Here is a 20,602-nt window from a genome sequence, read left to right on the forward strand (position 1 = left end):
TTATTATTATTATTATTATTATTATTATTATTATTATTATTATTATTGCTGCTACTGTTATTACAATGTTCTCCAGGATTACACAGCCAATATATGTCAGTGTCAGGATCTGAAATCAGGCTTTTCAAATTCCCAGAAAGGCCCACTATTCGCTATATCCTACTGCCTCCTCATTAAATCCATTAGGTTTCATGAATCAATATATTTGAAGGCAAACAGTACATAAATAAAAGGAGGCTTATTCCAGCCAACTTAACCAAGTGAGATTCAGAAGAGCCATGCACACTCAATAGCACATAACAGTTTTGAAATGTGGATAAAAATATAGGATAAACATTAGCTGCCTGCTGATATGGAAACAAATCTATTTTCATTTCAAATTGAAATTCAGAATGTACTTTGCATTATTTGAGCTAATTATGTGACATTTCTTATGAATAATGATGCATTCCATTCATTGCTCCTAATTGCATTCAGTCAGGAGCACCATACAAGGCTGGGGACATCAGGACCAGCCTCTTCTGTCTAGAGGGGCAGACCTGTACACCCTGGTCACTGACAGGTAGCAGGTCAAAGGCAAACCTGGCATGTAATGAACAGGGCTTAGCACTTGTCAGACTGAAATAATTCAGAATGATTGGAGGGAAATTTGACATGAAATTAGCCGGGAAGGAGGAAAATCTTCCCAAATTCCCTGGAAGGTAAGAGCTAATCTAGTATTAGGCATTTCCAACAGGTGGATCTGGTACCTGTGATACTGGCTTACCTCATTGCCTATCATGACAACTACTGGGGTACTTCTCCCAGCTTCCCTTTCTCCTGGGTGGGGTGTTCTCAAATGGAAGATCCCAGGACAAGAAGTTTAAAGCTGGAAGGGATCCTCCGGGTCATCTAGCCCAACCTCGTCCTTCTAAACATTTTCCCCTATCAAACTACAGCTCTCCGAGAACAGGAACTGACTTTTGCTTTACTTTATATGTCCAGTGCTTGGCGCAGAGTAGGTGCTTAATAAATAAATTAATTAAAAATAAATTAATGAATTGACTGATTATACAGCTGAGGAAACCACGGCCCAGGGAGTGCCTTTCCAGTAGTCTTTCCAAATCCTCAGTCTGCTACTTTTCTAGTTGTGAACCCTAGGCAAGTAATCTAATCTCTCCAGGCCTCAGTTTCCTCATCTGTAAAATGGAGAGAAGAATAGCCCTTAACTCAGATGAGATAATATGAATAAAGCATTCTGTAAACCTTAAAGCACTTCATAAATGTTAGTGGTTACTATTAAACTGTTGGACTGGATCTGGAGGGATTTCCCCACAATCAGGGACACAAATCCTTCCTGTATTTGTGGCACTACAATAAACTCTGTCCCTTAATTCTTTTTTTGGCTTCTCTGTCCTCACTATACTTTTTTTTTAAATCTATTTTTTTACATAGATCACTAAGTAGTTTAGTTTACAATCTAAACATTACCTTTAGGTAATGAAGGGGAGGATATTTACTCATAACTAGACTGTAAACTCCTTGAAGGTGGGAATTATGATTTATATGTCACCTATCCCTCGGGGCACCTAGCTCAGTGATGGGAGGAAAAGAGGTCCTCAGTAGATATGTGTGAAATGCCGAGACTAAGTTAATTGCTTATTATTCAGAACAGTAACAACAACAGGGACTTTACTGCCTAGAAAAAGAATCATGGGCCTGGGAGTCAGGGGAATCAGATTCCAGTTACCAAGGAGCTGGGTCATCCGGACAAGCCATCCTCCTCTCTGGGGCCTATTGTCTGTGCAAGCAAAATGAGTCATTTGGGCAGGATGATATCTGAGGGCCTTTTTAGCTCTGAAATCCCATCATTCCAAGTCACTTTAAGATAACTCTTCACAATTTACAAAGCTCTTCCTGCCTAACGATGGTTTAAAAAATGGTAGCTCCTTTTTACAAAAGAAGAAACACATCTCACTCATTCAGTCAAGAGGCACTTACGAAATGCTTCTTCTTGGCCAAGCCCTGGCTGAAGCATCGGGGATACAAAGAGAAAGTGGGTTGTCCAAGGTCACACGGTAAGAAAGAAGGTCAAGCCTGAACACGAGCAAGTCTTCTCACTTGAAACCCAAACCCAGTGTCCTTATACTGACCACACACTGTCCAAGTCCCTTTCTCTGGTCAGTTCATGTGAGCAGGAAAGAGAGGGACCAGTTAATAAGTCTAAGACACTACAGTGGCAGTTTTAATGCACAAGGAATGGGGGGCTTACCTCAGGCAATATAATTCAGTGTTCATTAGTTAAAATAAATCACATGTTAATAGCTGGGATTTGAATTCAAGCTGCCTGACCCCAAACCCAGCACTTTTTCCACTACACTAACCCAATATGCATTCATTAATGTAATGTAATGCTTAATATGTTCTGTGTGCTCTGCCAGGCACTAGAGACAGGAGGACAAAATTAAAAACATTCCCTGCCCTCAAGGTGCTTACAGTCAACATCCTAGAGTTCCTGGGATTCATGAACGTTTTGTCTTTCCTATACTCCTTTGTGTTTGCACCTCTGCATTTATTATGAAAGGAAATAAATTCTAGAGTTTGCCATGCCTATGCAGGTAAGAAATAAAAAGATTAGTTAATTTCAATAGGATACTATAGTTAGTTGCTAAATATTTCTCATTCCCACTAGACAAGCTTTTGACACCTTGGAAAGTATGTATATCCCAGGGGGGGAACCCCCTGTACTGGAGGGATACAACCTAGACAGCTGACAATCACTCAATGAGTCAAATCAACCTGAACCCCAAGCCCTGGAACCCCCAGCTGTGTTGGAGAATGGTCTTCCTCAGCTATAGAATCATCCATGTGAATCAAGACTTAGACATGGTGGGGACAGGAAGAGATGGACATGAACAAGAAAACTGTGCTCATTTATGAAAATGTCATTTAGTGGAATTCATAGAATGAAGTAGCGAGTGACACAATAATTTCATACTTTGTTCCTTTTTTACTTAAGGTTAATTTGGGTTAGCTCAAGCTCCCTGACCAAACACTGGGTGATTTACCTTGCTCTGGGTTTTTGCTTTGCATAATTGCAATTTTAAATGGAACTATCACTTAAGTGCTGCCTTTAACCTCTCCATCTGAACGATTCCCCTGTCGTCCTGATATTACCCACTATGAATAATACTTACTTTGTATACCTATGAAAATCATCAAACTCTTAAGGATTCCAGAAAGGGCTTGAGGTCACATTGTTTAACTCTTCCTATCAAGAAATGAAAAAGTGGAGACCCAGGCCTAGATTAAGGGGCTCAGCCACAGACCCACATTCCAAATGCTGGTAGATACTTACATTATCAAGCACAGCACATGGTGGGATAGTGAGAGATCAAGAGGGAGGTGGTTGGGCAAAGTGAGTCATTGGTATCCACTCGGTGTCAAGAGACCTAAGGAAAGACACCAGCATGGAAGATTTATCAAAGAACACGAACAAGAGTTAAATAGCGTCTGAAGACATACATAGGCCACAATCTGTACCAATGAAGAGAATGTCAATAATGAAGAGTCAAAGGTCTGGCTTCAGTCGGAGGATCTGAGTTCAGATCTAAGATATGTCATTTGTTCCCTGTGTGACCTGGGCAGCTAGATGGTACAGTAGTTAGGATGCTAAGCCTGGAGTCAAGAAAACTCATCTTCCTGAGTTCAAATCCGGCCTCACATACTTACTGTGTGACCTTGGGTAAGTCACTTAGCCCAGTTTGCCTCAGTTTCCTCATCTGTAAAATGAGCTAGAGAAGGAAATGGCAAACTACTCCAGAATCTTTGCCAAGAAAACCCCAAATGGAGTCACAGAGAATTGTACGTGACTGAAAATGACTGAACAATCTATGTAATCCCCTGTGTAATCTGGGTCTCAGTTTTCCTCATTTGCAAAAAATAAAGGAGTTGGATTGATGACTTCTGATGTCCATCCAATTCTTTCTTGTGCTAATGAAACATGCAACTCTAAAACACAGCTAAAGAAAGCCAGGTGGGACAGTAGACAGATCTCTGGACCTGAATTCAGAAAGACCTGAGTTCAAATCTAGATTGTGACACTTACTAGCTGTGTGAGCCTGGACAAGTCACTCAACATCTGTTTGCCTTAGTCTCCTCATCTGTGAAATGGGGATACTAACAGCACTTACCTCTTAGACTTGATGTACGCATCAAATGAGACATTGACAAAGTGTTTTGCAAACCATACAACCCTATAGAAATGCCAGTTATTATTATTAAAACACTGGCTGAGACGGCCATTTGTTTGACGCTCCTCACCGTGGCCTGGAGCTCATGCTGGACAAGATGCCACGATATGAACATAACAAATCCATGTGCCCCAGAAAAATGCAAATGCCTCTTCAGAAATACAAAAACAAACAATAATCCATTACTAACTTTTGTCCTGGAATGTGGAGAGAGAAATCTTAAAAAAAAAAAAAACAAAAAAAAAAACCAAAAAAAAAAAACGCAATTGGTTTTCATCACACTAATAACTTCAGTCCGGGAAGCTTCCTGAACAATTAAAGGCTGGCTTGATTGGATGCACTAACTTACGACCTTCTCCGGAAATAGTAAGCATTTCTGATTTTTACTGCATGAATGAAAAAAGCATTTTTTTCTCTGACATCTCTAAGATGGCAATCACTATAAACAGTGTGGACATCTTTTCTGTCACAAATAGAGAATAACTCCACACACAGACTCAGAGGGTCCTCAATCAAAAGCTGGATGGGACCTCAAAGGCAACCTAATTTAAACCCCTGCTACCGACTCCTTTTGCAGATGATGAAATGGAGGCCCAGGTTGGTTAAGGAAGTTGGTCAAGGTTCCAAATTCACTAAATAGAAGAGTGAAGATTTGAACCTCATTATTGAAGTACAAAAGTTTATTTCCTTCATTCTCTCACTTTACAGGTAGGGAAATTGTGGCCAGGGTAGTCAAGTGATTTGCCCGAGGTTGATCAGGGTATAAGCATCAGTGGTATGAAGAAAAAGTCTTAACATCTAGAGTTTATGATGCCAGAATGCTACTTAAAATGTAGACAATCACTTGCTATTTACCAAGAAGCATCATGATATAACGAATGGGTAATGGTCAGGAGTATGTTGGTAAATGTTTAACAACTGACTCTCTGTAAAAAAATGCATGCATGATACGCATTAAAGTTTAATCTTCATTATTAAGACTTTTCCCATCACTTTCTTAAGTTGAGACAAATAACAAAATGAGAAATCAAGTCTTGATTTATAACTTTTATCGATTTCTAAGGTGTAAACGCTCACACTGAAAATTTAACAAGTGTCTTTTGGGAGCTAGTTTGAGCTGGTTTTAGTATGCTCCTGTTAATGCTAGACTTGGAGGCTGGAGGTATGGATCAGAGAGGGTCAGAGAATAGAAGGTAGGGGCGGTGAGGTAGCACAGTAGATAGAGAACTGGCCCTGGAGTCAAGAGGATCTGAGTTCAAATCCAGCCTCAAACAGCTTACTAACTGTGTGACCAAGAGCAAGGCACTTCACCCTGATAGCCTCCAAAAAAAAAAAAAAAAAAAAAGAAAGCTAAGCAGAGAATGGAAGGTAAAACAGCTCTTAAAAGTCATATGATCCAACCCCTTTATTTGACAGATTAGAGGGTCAAAAGTCAGAAAAGTTAAATCACTTGTCCAGCGTCAGACAGCTAGTAATTATCCCAGGCAGGATTTGAATTTGGGTCTTCCTGACTTCACGTCAAACGTTCTATCCACTACAGCAATGGTGTAAAATTCAAATAGAAACTGAGGCCACTAAACCATACATAAGAAGCCCTGCTGACCACATGTTAATTTAGTTTTAAAATGTGACATTATTTATGGTTTATTGTATTTTTAGTTATTTTATTTATTTTGTTCAGATGAAATGAAATCAGTTTTGTTTAAATATTACTTTGTTTAAATTTATTTTGTTAAATACTGCTCAATTACCTTTTAATGTGGTACTGAGTGCACTGGGGAGTATCATGGGATGTCTGTGGCCACCTGTTTGACACTCCTGCCCTATAGGATGCTACCCTTATGGTGCACTCAATTCTTGCCTCAGATACAAGCCGTGTGAGGCTGTGGGTGAGTTATTTAACCTTTCCAAGATGAAGAAAGTGACTTACTTTCCTCATCTGTAAAATGGGACAATAATACCTCCATCCTTAGGGATGTTGTATAGCTCTATAAGACTGTAAGTTAATATTATTCATTATAGACCATTATTGCACGCTAAAATCAAAGGTACTCTTGTCCCTAACTCATCTCTCCAATAGGAGGATCCTTTTCTAATTCTTCACAAATCTGCTTGATAGCTTGTCCTTAGCAAATCACCATGACTTGGTTTGGGTTGAATGAGATTTTGCTCATTGTCCCAATTTGGAAATTTCTACTCCTTTTAATAACTGTTTCGATACATTGCTGAAAAAAAAATGATTTGCACAATTCAGTATGGGCAGCCAGCAAGGTCTGTCTCTGTCATTACAAGCTGCGTTCAATCAGTTTACAAATGTTGCTGTGGACCCCCTTATGCCTGGGCTCTTTATGGTATTCTGAATAGCAATCCAAGAATCGATATTCTGTCTGCTGAAAACAATAGGATATAACAAATGAATAATTTTATTTACAATAAAAGCCCTAGTCCCCAAATGGATTCTGCTAATGTTCAAATTCATTTTTCATGCTTAACCCAAGATGAAAGCCAGAACATAGGATATGCAAAGGCAAGGACAAGGGAGAAAATATGTGCTAAAAAAATACTCATTTAAATTTATTTAGAACATGAAGAGAAACTAGACTTCCTGAGTTTACACAAATAATTTCCTGTTAAACTCCAAGGTGATGCCAGCTCTTGAAAACAGATTGTCTCACCAGGGCATTATGAAAAATGTCTTCCGGTAATCAGATACGAATAGATTAAAGACATTTCTGATGCTTTTCTCTAGAGAGTGGTACCTTGGAGAGCGAAGTCCATCCAATTTGCTTTAAATCTCGTCTACAGCTTCCAAAGTATTTGCTCTCCAAGGGGGAAGGTGAAGCCGAAATGGATCTTTGGAGTACGAGGCTAACAGCTCTGATGCTCCCAGAGCGTCTTGCGGGTTTCCATCAATGTGACAGGGCGTCACTCTAGAACTTAGTGGAGTTCCTGTCACATACTGAGCACTTAATGAATGCTTATTGACTGAGTGATGGGAAATAGCAATAAAATGATAAAACCCACAGAAAGAGAAAGAAAGAGAAAAAAAATGTGACAAGGTCACTTTACGATGTATTAAGAAATGGCAAATAGGAGAGACTTGGAGCAACGCAGGAAGACTTACATGACTGAAAGCAGAGGAAATTGAGAAGAAACGAAAGGACGCAGGATCTTGGAGTTAGAGTTGGAAGGACCATAGGAGCCACACTTTCCTCAATTTTACAGATAAGGAAATTTAGGCACAGAGAGAGTTAGTAAATATCTGAACCCAGGGCCTCTTTCCTCCAAATCTAGTGGGATTCACTATGCCATGCTAACTCTGTGACTACTGCAATGTGAATGGGAAACAAATCATTAAAAGAAGCCCAACTCTGACTAACTGAAAAATCAATGCCATCCCCCATCACAGAAGCAATATTTATTCTATTCAGCCTAGGCTAGTTTTTCTGGAGTTTTTTTGTTTGTTTAGGTTTTTTGTTTTTGTTTGGTTTGGTTTTTTGCCCCCTTAAGAAGTAGTGAAACCATCCTTGAGATTTAATTGTTCCAGGAAACTAAGAAGGGACTTAGGCTATTGACATATGTAATTCTTCAGTGCTAAAGTACAAAGGGGCCATTTATGCTTGAAGCATGCTTCTGGCCAGTAACAGAAAGATTGTATTTAATTCAATCAATGTGGTACCCTTGCTGAATATGCTTTCCATACTACTCTTAAATAAACCTTCATTATGTGACTTTCATATTATCTGTGAGTGTTATGTTTTGTTCCAATCCTGAACCTGAATGACCAGATTAGTCTGAGCAAGGCCTCCCCATAATAGTCCAGGAAACCAGGTTATAAAACAAGCCTCACTCGTCCTGCCAGAGGGGTCTGGCACTGTGAGGGTACTGCAGAATGCTGTATACACTGTCAGAAGAGGGGACTGTCATTCCCAAGTGTTCTTGCTGAATCACTTTTCTTTGTTTCAGTATTGAGGAGAGTCAGGAAAAAGGTATTTACAGGGGAAAAAAAAAAGGATGTAAAAAAAGGTATCAACAAAATTGTTTGTATGCATACATGTATTTATGTATATACACATATGTATATCTATATAAGCATGGGCATGTACGCACACATGTGTTCATATTCATACATGCATGCTCACATACAACATATGTATATGATGGCACGTGTACATATAATGCCATGTGTATTGTAGCTTATAATATATGCACATATGTCATATATATGCATATATACATATTCACAGGGATACATTCACCAGATACATGTATGGAGACAGAGAAAGAGGATGTATCCCTATGAATATGGATATAAATGTAGATATACACAGGCATAGATGTAGACATAGAAGTAGATGTAGACATAGACGTAGACATAGACACAGACACAGACATAGACATAGACACAGACGTAGACATAGACATAGCTATAGATATAGATAGATATAGATTCACAGGTCTCTACCAAAAGGGGAAAAACAAAACTGTAATGACAAATGTTCTTTGGATCAGGAGACATTCTCAGTTTTAGTTCAGTCTTTGACATTTACTAGCGAAGTGACCGTGTAAGCCTCAGTTTCTTCAGTTGTAAAAAATAAGGATTAACTGAACAAACCTTTACTAAGTATCTACTAAGTGCCAGGTGTTATATTAGTTGCTAAAGAAGTAAAGATAAAGATGAAACAAACCTTGCCTACCAAAAACTTACATCCTCTCCGGAGTATCTACCCCACAGGGTCATTGTGAGGATTAAATGAGGTAAAGAATATAAATAGTACTTTGCAAATCTTTTTTTTTTTTTTTGGTGAGGCAATCAGGGTTAAGTGACTTGCCCAAGGTCACACAGCTAGTACGTGTCAAGTGTTTGGTCTGAGGCCGAATTTGAACTCAGGTCTTCCTGACTTCCGGGCCGGTGCTCTATCCTCTGCGCTACTTTGCAAATCTCGAAGCACTATATGAATACTAGTTATTGTTACAGTTATAGTGGTTAAATCATCCACATCTTCCTCATTACTGTTATTGTGTTGCTATTTAAATACAAAGTCCTTGAGTACAAGATTTATTTTGTGTCTCAATCTCTGCACCCACAGCAGGTGGCACAGTAGGAGCTTAATATGCATTTGATTATTGTCATTTCATTCTTTTCATCTCTATGTTGGAGTTAAGAAAGAACGGTCTTGAGACAAGTCACTATCCTATTATAATTCTTTCCTGTTGGGAGGACAGCTGTGTAGCCAGATAAAATAATTGATTTTTTTAAGTGAATAGAAAGGTCAAGATGTGCAAGTCCATTTTCTATAGACTCATGGAAATTACTTCTGTAATTAGTATAAAAGATTATCAAAGTCTCTGGTAAGGATTCATAAGCAAAAACCAACAGCATCTTCCCCTTTCTAACAGCTATGCCTAGCTAAGAAACTAATGTCAACAGAAAATGAAGCATTTGAGTCTGGTAGGTGACATCCGTTGCCAGTAACCATTAACTTCTCCCTGTGGACAGTCATCCATTGGATTTTACCACCTCTTCTGAACATATACATGACATTTTCCCCTTCAAGTCTTTGAACTCACTTTTATTAAGGGTATTTTGAAATCACCACGAAAATGAAAGTGCTTTTCTTCTGTCTGTAAGCTGAAAATCAGAGGAATGTTTATTTTATCCCTGACTAGAGAAAGCAGATTCCTCTCCACAATCTAGTATCCCCTTAATCCCAAGTATTAAGGTTTATTTCTCTTTATTCACAATTCCCAACCCAAGTTCCCTTATGCCTTGCATTTCTACCTTAGTGAGAAGTCAATTAAACCTGCCACCTACAGTGAAAAGGTATTTAAACCAAACTCCTTTGACTCCTGAATTCACAAGCATAAATATTTTATTTTTTTCCATCAAAACAAAAATGGTCCCCAAAGAAAAAGGAATGTCATAGGCTTGCAACAAAGTGAAAACAGATAGAATTGTTTCAATAACTTGAAAAAAATACACCTGTTCTTGCCAGATCTTTTATATGAAGGGAGTGCATAATAAGTAAGATGTTGAAATCTTCAGTAGTGTATAAGCACTGTTTCTCACTTATTTTATTCATGGAGATAAGTCAAAGTAAAGCAGTTGAGTTTTCTTCATCTATTTAAACATTTAACTAATAAAAAAGAAAAAAAAAACACACCCCTTGTATATAATATATTATAATCCTAGACCTCAGGTGACCATGTTCTACCATAAAACCTGAAACTCATTTTAGGAAATCAACCTGAATCTAATGGGGAGAAGTAATAGCAGGAACAGCGCAGTGGCAAACCCAAACAGGAAAAGATGGTGGAGCTTTCAGGTCTAATGCTGATTGACTACAAACCAACGCTAAGTGAAATGAATGATAATCATTCCCCTTCTTAATGTGACAGAGTTAAAAAGGATATCTTGTATTTACTAGGATATTTCTCTCCCCATATGTTTTCCCCAACACATTTTGGTAGGCAGTTTTTTTTGGGGGGGGAGGTAAGAGGAAATCAAGAAAATGTTTAATATTCTTCCTCTCACCCCCTTTCCTTCTCACTGCAATTAGCATTCATGGTATAGATCACATACCCACAATCTCAGAGTTGGAAGGAATTCTAGAAGTCATTTAGTGTGACTCCCCTCCCTCCTCATTTTACAGAGGAGGAAACTGAGGCCCAAAGAAAGTACATGACTTCTTCAAGGTCAAATAGCTAATTAATGGAAGACCCACTCCTCCATTCTTTTCATTTTCTTCTCTGGTGTTGTGGCAGAAGCTCTGGAATTGGAGTCAGAGGTCCTGAGTTCAAATTCTTCCTCAGCTCTGTGTGCTTTCGACTTTACATTCTCTGACAATCTGGGCAAGTCATTTCCCTTTTCTGGGGCTCACTTTCCTCGTCGATGAAATGGGGGAGTAGGACTAGATGATCTCTAAGGCACATTCCACTCTAAATGTTCTAATTCCATGATCTTCTCTGAAAAACCCACACAGCCTCATAGAAAGCAGCTTCCTTCTAAGTAATAAGACATTCCTGAAAGAAGGGAGCAATGGATAAGAACCAAACTCTGATTAATTTTGCCTCTAACTGCTGCGTAACCCTGGGCGAGTTATGATTCTTTAGTAAATAGGGGTGAACATTTCCCAGATTAATGAAGGATACTTGAGAATTGGATAGACCAGAACCCAGGCAACTCAAAACACAGGACTCGTTATTTTAGAGTGGAAGATATCAGGGGAAACAAAGGAAGAACAGTGGCATATATTCATATTTCATGATATAGCTCTGAGAAATTACAAATACTGAATGGTGTCTTCACTAACACCAGCAAAAGCTGGGCCAAGCAAGATCAAAGAGTATGAGATTTAAAGGACATTTAGAATATATGACAAATATAACCCTGTAAGAGGTTTGGCAGGTTTCCCTGGCACTCAATCAGCATCATATCTGAGGATCCTGCTCTCCCAAAATATGTCACGACTCCTAGGCATAGAGTATCTAAGAGGTCCATGAAAGGCTGCATCATATTACCAGAGAAGAACTGGGCAGGAGAGGCAGTATGAAGGATATTGTAATAGGGAAATATGTACAAAAAAAAAGTGGGCACCTCATAGAGAGACAAAGAAAGATTCCCTAATGAAGTCTCCACTGGAGATCTATGGAAGAAGATCTGAGGAAAAACTCATGGCCAGGGTGGACCCCATGCGAAGGATTTGTAATAGTATGTGGACAGACATTAAACAGGATAAGAAGGAGTGGATGGGCTGTGATCTAGACCACCAACACACAAAATCAATGAATTTACACGAAAAGTAAATGAGACTCTACAATGTGATTTCTATCATCCAGAAGGAAGGAGCTCACTCTTTGGAAGTGAGTGTCAGGCTGTTTGGAATCCATGCCATATAATTCTTCCTGGGCCCTCAATAGCCTAAAATGGAATCAAATTCCTGTCACTCTCTCCTCTCTTTCCCCCCCAACATAGAAAAGATGATGGTCTTCCTCTGTCATGAAATTAACAAAGAGCTTTTATTTCTCTAAAAATATGACCAAGGAAGCTAGGGAGAGCAGTGGATAGAGCACTGGGCTTGGAATCAGGAAGATTTAACTTCACGAGGTCAAATCTGGCCTCAGACACTTACTAACTGCGTGACCTTGGGCAAGTCGCTTAACCCTGTTTGCCTTAATTTCTTCATCCATAAAATGAGGCAGAGAAGGAAATGGCAAACCACTCCAGTATCTTTGCCAAGAAAACCCTAAAAGGGGTCATGAAGAACTGGACATGATTGAAAAATGATTCAACAACATCCAAAATATCATCAGTCATCTAACTTCATTCCCCCCAATACAGTTTTACAACACTCTCCCAAACAATTTTCTTTTTTCAAAAGTAAGTTGAACAAGTCTCTTACATCATTGTTACTATTCTTAGCTATTGTTCTGAAAGCTTCTACTTCTAATCCCCAAGCAGTTTAAATAGGGCACAGCCCAGAAATCCCATTTGGGCGTGCCTCACTTCTAAAATAATATTGATCTTAGAGGGGAGAATGTAGTCTCTTTGTTTCTTTTTTTCTGAGTGAAAGACAAGGAAATAGCCAGGATAGAAGTTTCATAAACATCTCATTTAGCAATAACCACATCAGCCAGATTTATAGCATCTTGATCAATATAAAGTAATGAGGAAGCCTCTTTAAGGCTAATTTCTAAGTACAAATCACAGACATAGATTACAGATGAGCATTTATATTGCAATATGGAATTTTGTACATTGTCACACTCTCCTCCCTTTCTCCCTACTTAGTCAGGTTGATAGAAGGAAATGCGCATCTAGGGAGTGAGTATAAAATGCATGGGCACATCTTTACTTAGCAATACATCTGACAAAATAAAAAAAAACCTGGAGATTTTTTTTTTTGCCAACTCCCTAAATCCCATTGCAATGGTTCCTACCAAAGTCAGAGGAAGTAAAGGGTTTGTCAGTAACAGGTAGATGGAAAGAAAACAGTCCTACCAATGAGAATCTCAGTGACATGAATCCAGAAACAGAATTTATTCCTACTAAAATCTTTTCTTTTCAGAATAGAGTCAGAAATATCTCCCTTTTTTTTCTTTTCCATCTATAGGAATATTTAATTTTTTTTAACTTTCTTGCTCTTCTGTGTAAACTAGTAGAAATACAAAAATAAAATTGACTCAGAAACAATCATATAACATTTTGCCACCATTTTGACACCTAACTCTTAAAACATACACTAAGTCTGTCCTGAAACCAGCAATTAAAAAACTGAAGGCATCATAAGAAAACCATCGATTTTCCAGCCCGGTGGAGAAATTTAAAGCCTAAGTTACATAGACAACTTGTAGAAGCACCTGTTTATTTATACATCTGATAAGTGAAACGGTCAGTAGAAAATTTCCCTCGAAGGTCACAGTTGCTAAGCAACTACTTTCAAAAGTTCTGCAACATCGCTCAACCATGTTCCTGGTTCCAATGACTGATTTCAGAATAAATATGAATAACATCCTACCTGGTTTCCTCCAAGGAAAAAAAATTCCTCTCACCATTCTTTGGAAGACCACGGGAGGCCACTCTTGGGTTCTTTGGGTCTGTCAGCTTTGGGGGACTTTTCAAAAAAGGATACGTCCTGGGACCACTGGTTTCCTGTTCACGAGAGCAAAGGACAATTCCGTCCTCAAAAACACCACAGAAGGCTTGATGAGATGCTGCCCAAATATGAAAGACATCCTTCCTTATAGCTCAAGTCTGGTGGAGAAGGAAAGGAAGAGAACAATTCATATGGTTTGACTGTGGAATTGATGAAAAACAAACACACATCCAAACAATCTGAGGGAAAGAAATCCAAGAGAGATTATTATTTTATCGAATAGCCCGTCCTAGTGGGATCCTGTTTAATAGCCACAGAGACAGAGGGAGAAAGCTATCCTAAAGCATTCCACTTTTGCTGATAGGTTGCCTCTCCTTGTCTTTTAAAGCATAATATCTCAGCAAGATTACCTCAAAAGCAAAAAGGATCTCCAGAATCACAAACTGCTCTTTTCCTGAAATCACTGGGAATTTGTTGATTAATTTTCATTTGGCCTCCCTCATCCCATTCCTTCTACCATCTTGGCACCTCTGTGAGAAGTTGCATCTACTACCACTACTGCCAGAAACCTCTTTTAGTTTCTAAACCTTCTTACCCATGATTTTATCTTTGTTTGTATCACACTCACTTAGAAAAGCACCACCAGGACCTGACCTTGTTCAGGATTCCATAAACACATCAACATACACACATACAACATATACTCACATAGACACACACATCTTTCTTGTGGAGCAAAGGAACAGTTTTCTCAGATCAAAAAAGAAAAGAGATAAGCAAAATAATGAGGGTTCAAGATAAAAATGAATGACTTAGTCAAAGAAACAGCAGCAGGATTCAGAATGATGTTGATCTGTTCCCTTTCACAGGAAAACAATGGAAAAGCTTTAGAGCAAGACTGATTGAAGATTGATGGTGAACAAAGCCGATCCAGAACAGAAACCACAGGGAACGGGTTTTCATTTAGCTGGATTTCTCTCCATGACAAAGGTTCTTCTGGAACAACCAAGGTTCATGCCCTTGAGGTCTTGGCCTTATTGAAACTTGGAAGCAACACTGGGCAAAAAAAGAAATGGTGGTAGGAAGACAGAAACAGGAGAAGACAGAGAGAAGAGGACTAGCTATCAAATGCACCCACTGTCAGGAGTGTGGTCTTTTTGTGATGTGTGGTACCACCAAAGGTACCAAGTGGTTTTAGGAACACAGTATGCAAATTAGGGTCCTTCACATTTCAGACGGCCAGGGCAGCAAGGTCATCAGAAGAGAAGAGAAATGAAGGGGAGAGCCCATAGAGAACAGAGACTGGTGGACCAAAAATGCTTCTTCCTTCTTGAGCTCATGTGCTTATCAAGCATGGTCACGCTACGTGGAGTCCTATTTATCGCACGGGTATGGAACAGTCCCTGCCCGATGATGGCTTCTACTTTACCATAGACAAAGAGATACATCTTTTTAAAGGCAAAGACCTGCAGGGAGAGGAGATCCTAACAAATGAGAGAATTTGAACAGAGGAGGCACATGAGAGGAGGGGGAACTTTCCATCTCTGGCCACAGTATATCTCGGTATAATGTATCCAACAGCTCCCCCTGACAGAAGTTGTTCACTGAAAATAAGTACATAAATTTACTAAGCAAACAGAATGAAAATGTATACTAAAATGGGTCCTACTGGGGAAGTTCATCATAGGAAGATAGAGCTGAAGATGGAAGAGAATTTACAGACCATGGAGTACATGGCCTCCTCATTTTACAGATGAGGAAACTGAGGCGTGGAGAAGTGAACGTGTCCTGCCCAAAGTCACAGAGGTGATACCTACAACGGCAGGAGAGGGATTTAAGTCTTCCTTTGACCCAGGACTCATTCTCTATAATATTTGGTTTAATCAGATACTTGCATCCTTAAGAGCTTAGTTTTAATATTTTTTCCTGGCAGTTTTTTTTAATATTTTATTTTTCCCCAATTACATGTAAAAACAATCTTTAATTTTAATAACTTTTAATGTCACATACACCACACTCAGAGAGAAAAGACAAAAACACAGAAGGTAGGAAAAGAGGGCTCAAGTTTAAGAGAGAGAGAGAAATACACATAGAAATATAGAACATGGGGAAGAGAAGAAGAAAATAGCTCAGGGAAGCTAGGACAGAACAATAGATACCTTTCCTGGGGTCCTAGTGGACTCCAGAAATAATTCTTTTTTTTTTAAAAGGCAATTGGGGTTAAGTGACTTGCCCAGGGTCACACAGCTAGTAAGTGACGAGTGCTTGGTCTGAGGCCGGATTTGAACTCAGGTCTTCCTGACTTCCGGGCCGGTGCTCTATCCACTGCACCACCTAGCTGCCCCCAGAAATAATTCTAAATAATTCTTGCTAGAGCATATTCAATCTCCCAGGTTAGAGGGAAGAACAAAGTTGTTTTTGAGCCTCTAGGCCAATAGAAAGAATGACCAAGAGACAGAAAAAGAGGCAGAGCTGTAGGGTGGCTAAGCGTCCTTGGAATTCCTCTCCAAGCTAGAGACAGAAAGGGATGAAGTGGGGAAGTGCGGCAAATCACCTTTTTCAAAACAAGAAGCAGCAGCCAAAGAGAGAAGGGGGGACCTCCCCCATTATTAGGACATATTTTTTAAAACTGCAGGATACATGAGCTCCCTGCCACCCCTAACTTTCCCAAGGTAGAGGTAGCTCTATATACATAACTGTTCCTTGTTCTACTATGTCTCTATTTCAGTCTGTCTGGCCTTGCAAACATTCATTTCATCTTTACACAGAAAAAAAAAAAACAATTAGAAAGCTGCACAAAAGATCAGCATGGAGCACTTAGCTGTCTTCTTCAAGGGTCAGGCTAATTTACTGTGGAAGAAGCAGGGGATCTCTGTAGGGACCTTCTGTAGAGTAAAGTGCTCAGTTAAGTGTGGGTCGGGGAAATACAGACTAAACAGGCATAGGCTTTGGGCTTTCTGGGTTTTTTGTTTTTGTTTTTGTTTTTGTTTTTTTGCAGGGGTGGGGAGAGAAATGGAAATAAGTTTCTTTTATTCTATTTAAGTCATGAGTAAAATTTTTTCCAAAATTATCAATATGCTATTGTATTCTCATTTTACAGATGAGGAAACTGAGGCAGGTGGTGGTTAAGTAGCTTGCTCAGGTGCTCTCTCTCCCTCTCTGTCTCTCTGTCTCTGTGTCTGTCTCTCTCCCTCCCTTCTTCTCTCTCTCTCTCTCCTATCTCTCTCTCTCTCTCTCTTTCTCTCTCTCTCTCTCTCTCTCTCTCTCACACACACACACACACACACACACACACACACACATACACACAGAGTTATTAATAAGTATCAATGGCTAGCTCAGGTCTTCCTGAACCCAGATCCAGCTCTCTCTTCACTGAGCTACCTAGGCCTGACTCAATACTCAGAAACACCTCACAGAATGATCACTATGGCTTTCACAAATATTCTAGTAAACAACCTACTAATGCCATTCAACCTCCCACCCCAAGATACATAAACTGTCTGCAAGGCTGACATCAATATCAAATGGCAGGATGTAATTTTATTGGACTAAATGACATAGCCACTTGAATTTCAATTATAAATAAAATCATCAAATGTGCCACGGTATCATTCCATAACTGGGATATAGCTCAGAGGAGCCCGTGGTAATCTTTAGATTCTGTATTTCGGTCTTTCAGGGTATATGTAGGAAATTTAGAAACCTCATTGTTGTTTATCTTCCATTCCTAAAAAGGACCAAGGACATCACGAGGATATGACTTGCTCTTGAATTGGATTTAAGTGAGGCAGAGCTGCACAAAGTCATCAGCCTCAGTTTCTCTTCCAGAGTCAGTAAAGTCCAGTGGTAAGACAAAAATCAAGACAACTGGTGATGGCATAGGATGCAGTGGGTGACCTTGGCCTTTCTTAATTAAGGTCTTTCCCAGGCCTCAGTTTGTCTGAAGCAATGCCCATTCAATGACTAAGAATTGAGACAAAATTTATCATCACAAAATTATCATTCTGGGAGGGGAAGAATCTCAAAATTTCTGGACAGGGCAAAAAACAACTGCTCCAGACTGGCAGACATGTCTAGCAGATGGACCATTCTGGTTTCCTTTGTCTGCCATTATCTATAAGGTAGTTGGACAGAGGGTTTGATTTGGAGCAATGGAGACCTGAGCTCCAAACTTATTTCAGACACTAAAAGGCTAATTGATTTCACTGTCTCATTCCCTAGAATGATTTCTCTAAACCTTTTTCCTTTCTCTTCAAACCTCCTATGGTTCCCTTCCAGTTGAGAACCTGGGTAGTACTTGACTAAGAAAATTGAGGCCCTTTCTCTAGAGGACCCTCTTGGAATCTCTTCCACATCTCACATCACAAATGCCTTTGCCTACTATTTCCTCTTTCCCCTTGCCAAGGCAAATACTTCTACATGTACAAATGACCTCATTCCATCTCATCATCTCCAGTAGATTGACCTTGCTATCATCTTCACTGTCTCCCTAATCTTTAATCTCTGTGTCTACTGGCTGCTTTGCTACCACCTTCAGACACATGCATGTCTTCCCTATCCTAGAAAAAAAAAAACAACTTTTCTTCATCTATCTATTCCCCCCTAATTATTGTCCTATACTCTCCTCCATTTTTTAGCTAAACTCCTTGAGAAGGCCATCTACAATTGGTGTTTACACTCCCTCTCTTCACTCTCTTCTTAATTCTCTGAAGTCTAGTTTCTAACATCATGAAACTGCTCTCTCCAAAGTTATCAGTGATCTCTTAACTGCCAAATCCAATGGCCTTTTCTCAGGTCTCATCTTTCTAGACCTCTCAGTAGCCTTTGACACTATGGATCACCCATTTCTCCTTGGTACCCTCTTTTCTGTAGGTTTTGGTAAAACCCCTGTCTCCTGGTTTTCCTCCTACCTATCTCATCCATCCTTCTCAGTCTCCTTTGCTGGATCCTCATCCAGGTTACACTTGAAAACTATAGAGGACTTCCAAGGATCTGTCCTGAGCCCTCTTCTCTTTTCTCTCTATACTATTTCCCTTGGTGATGTCATCAGCTCCCATAGATTCAATTATCATCTCTATGCTGATGACTCTTAGATCTACCTAACCAACTCTAACGTCAAATAAAGATCTAAAGACAAAAATGAAACAGTCCCAACCCCTTCCCTGAAAAATTTGCTTGCTACTGGGGGAAAACAACATGGACATACATACATAAGTAAATTAAAAATATATGCAAATGACATAAAACATCATTTTGGAAGGTGAATTAACCACCAGAAATATTGAGAAAGGCCAAGCAGAGAGGATGGCCTTTTAGCTGAAGAGATGAAAATGAAAAAGAAGAGGATTCCAGGCAGAAATCCTCTGAAAAATCACAGAGATGAGAGATGGAATTTGGGGAAGAACCAGTGGGTCAATCTTCCTAGAATGTAGAGCAGATGATGGAGAGTAAAGTGTAACTAACATAGAAAGATGGCTAGGAATCAGATTTTTAAGAGCTTCAAATATCAGAGGAGTTTGTATTTTCTCAGAAGCTTGAGCAGGGGTGTGACCAGGTCAGAGATGAGTATTATGAAAATCACTATGGAAGCTGTGTGGGTGATAGATTAGAGAAGGGAGACACTTGTGACAGGGAGATGAATTCAGAGGCTATTTCAATAGTTTGTCAGAGGTAATTAGGGCCTGAAAATGGCAAGAAGTGATGAGGACAGAGACAGGGACAGCTATGAGAAAATGTCAAGGAAATAAAGTCAACAAGACTTGGAAACTGATTGGATGTAAAAAGAAGAAAATTTCTTCCCTTTTTGAGTCTTGAGTACTCACTGTCTTCCCTCTTTCTTGGATCAACAGCTCATACCACCAACACAACCATATCTGCTAGCATTGGCAAGATCCTTTTTTATGACTGTCTCCAAGTTTCATAAACAAAAAAGGAAGTAATGAAAAGGTCTCAGCTCTTCACATGTAATTTTTCGAATCAGTGGATTTGATCAATTCCCCTCTGATTGGACTAGACAGGCATCCAAACTTATAAAAGGGGATGGCTCGATGATCACAATGACAAATGTGATCTCGAATTGGTGAAATTTCCAAACTGTCACCAAGGACAAATAACAAAGATACTGCAGGGGACAAGAGAGGTTGCTGTTGTTTTGCTGTTAATCTATGGAATGCTAGGATAGCTGGGAAAACTTACTCTTTTACTATTATTTGCCTCCTAAAAAGCTTCATTCCTGATTTAAAAAATACCATCTCTGGCCTTTGACCATTTATTTCAGTGAAACTATTAAGCATTCCACAAAGAATGATAACTGTACGCTAGCTGAGATATTGATAGGACTGGCATCACCCTACTCATTAATTACAGACTAGAAGATGCCATCTCATTCCATCCTAGCATTCAGCAATGGCACATTTCAGTCTGTAAGTTCTTCATAATAAGATAATAATAATAATAATAATATTTTATAGCACTTTAAAAAGTTTATTTATTTATTTTCAGTTTTCAACATTCACTTCCATAAGCTTTTGAGTTTTAAATTTTCTCCTCCTCTTCCCTCCTCCCTGCCCAAGATGGCGTGCAATCTGATATGGGCTCTACATATATATTCTTGTTAAACGTATTTTCATATATATTTTATAGCACTTCAAAGTTGGCAAAGTGCTTTTACACATACTATCTCACTTGATTCTCTCAGAACAGCCCTGCTAAGTAAGTGTTATTATTATCATTTCAATTTTACAGATGAAAAAACTGAGGCTGAGAGAGGTT

The 20,602-nt window shown here is 39.2% G+C and overlaps 1 protein-coding gene across 1 annotated transcript in view; it reads right to left on the reverse strand.

Moving 5' to 3' along the window:
• Positions 1-20,602, reverse strand: part of FHIT (fragile histidine triad) — a 1,585,586-nt gene that overhangs the window by 978,551 nt on the left and 586,433 nt on the right. Inside the window, 1 exon segment of the mRNA XM_027863677.1 lies at positions 13,865-13,986. Within this exon segment, the coding sequence (XP_027719478.1) occupies positions 13,865-13,967 (103 nt within the window). The 5' untranslated portion in view covers positions 13,968-13,986.

This window comes from Vombatus ursinus, unplaced genomic scaffold, assembly GCF_900497805.2.
Source record: "Vombatus ursinus unplaced genomic scaffold, bare-nosed wombat genome assembly UNPS02014773.1, whole genome shotgun sequence".
Lineage (NCBI taxonomy): Eukaryota > Metazoa > Chordata > Mammalia > Diprotodontia > Vombatidae > Vombatus > Vombatus ursinus.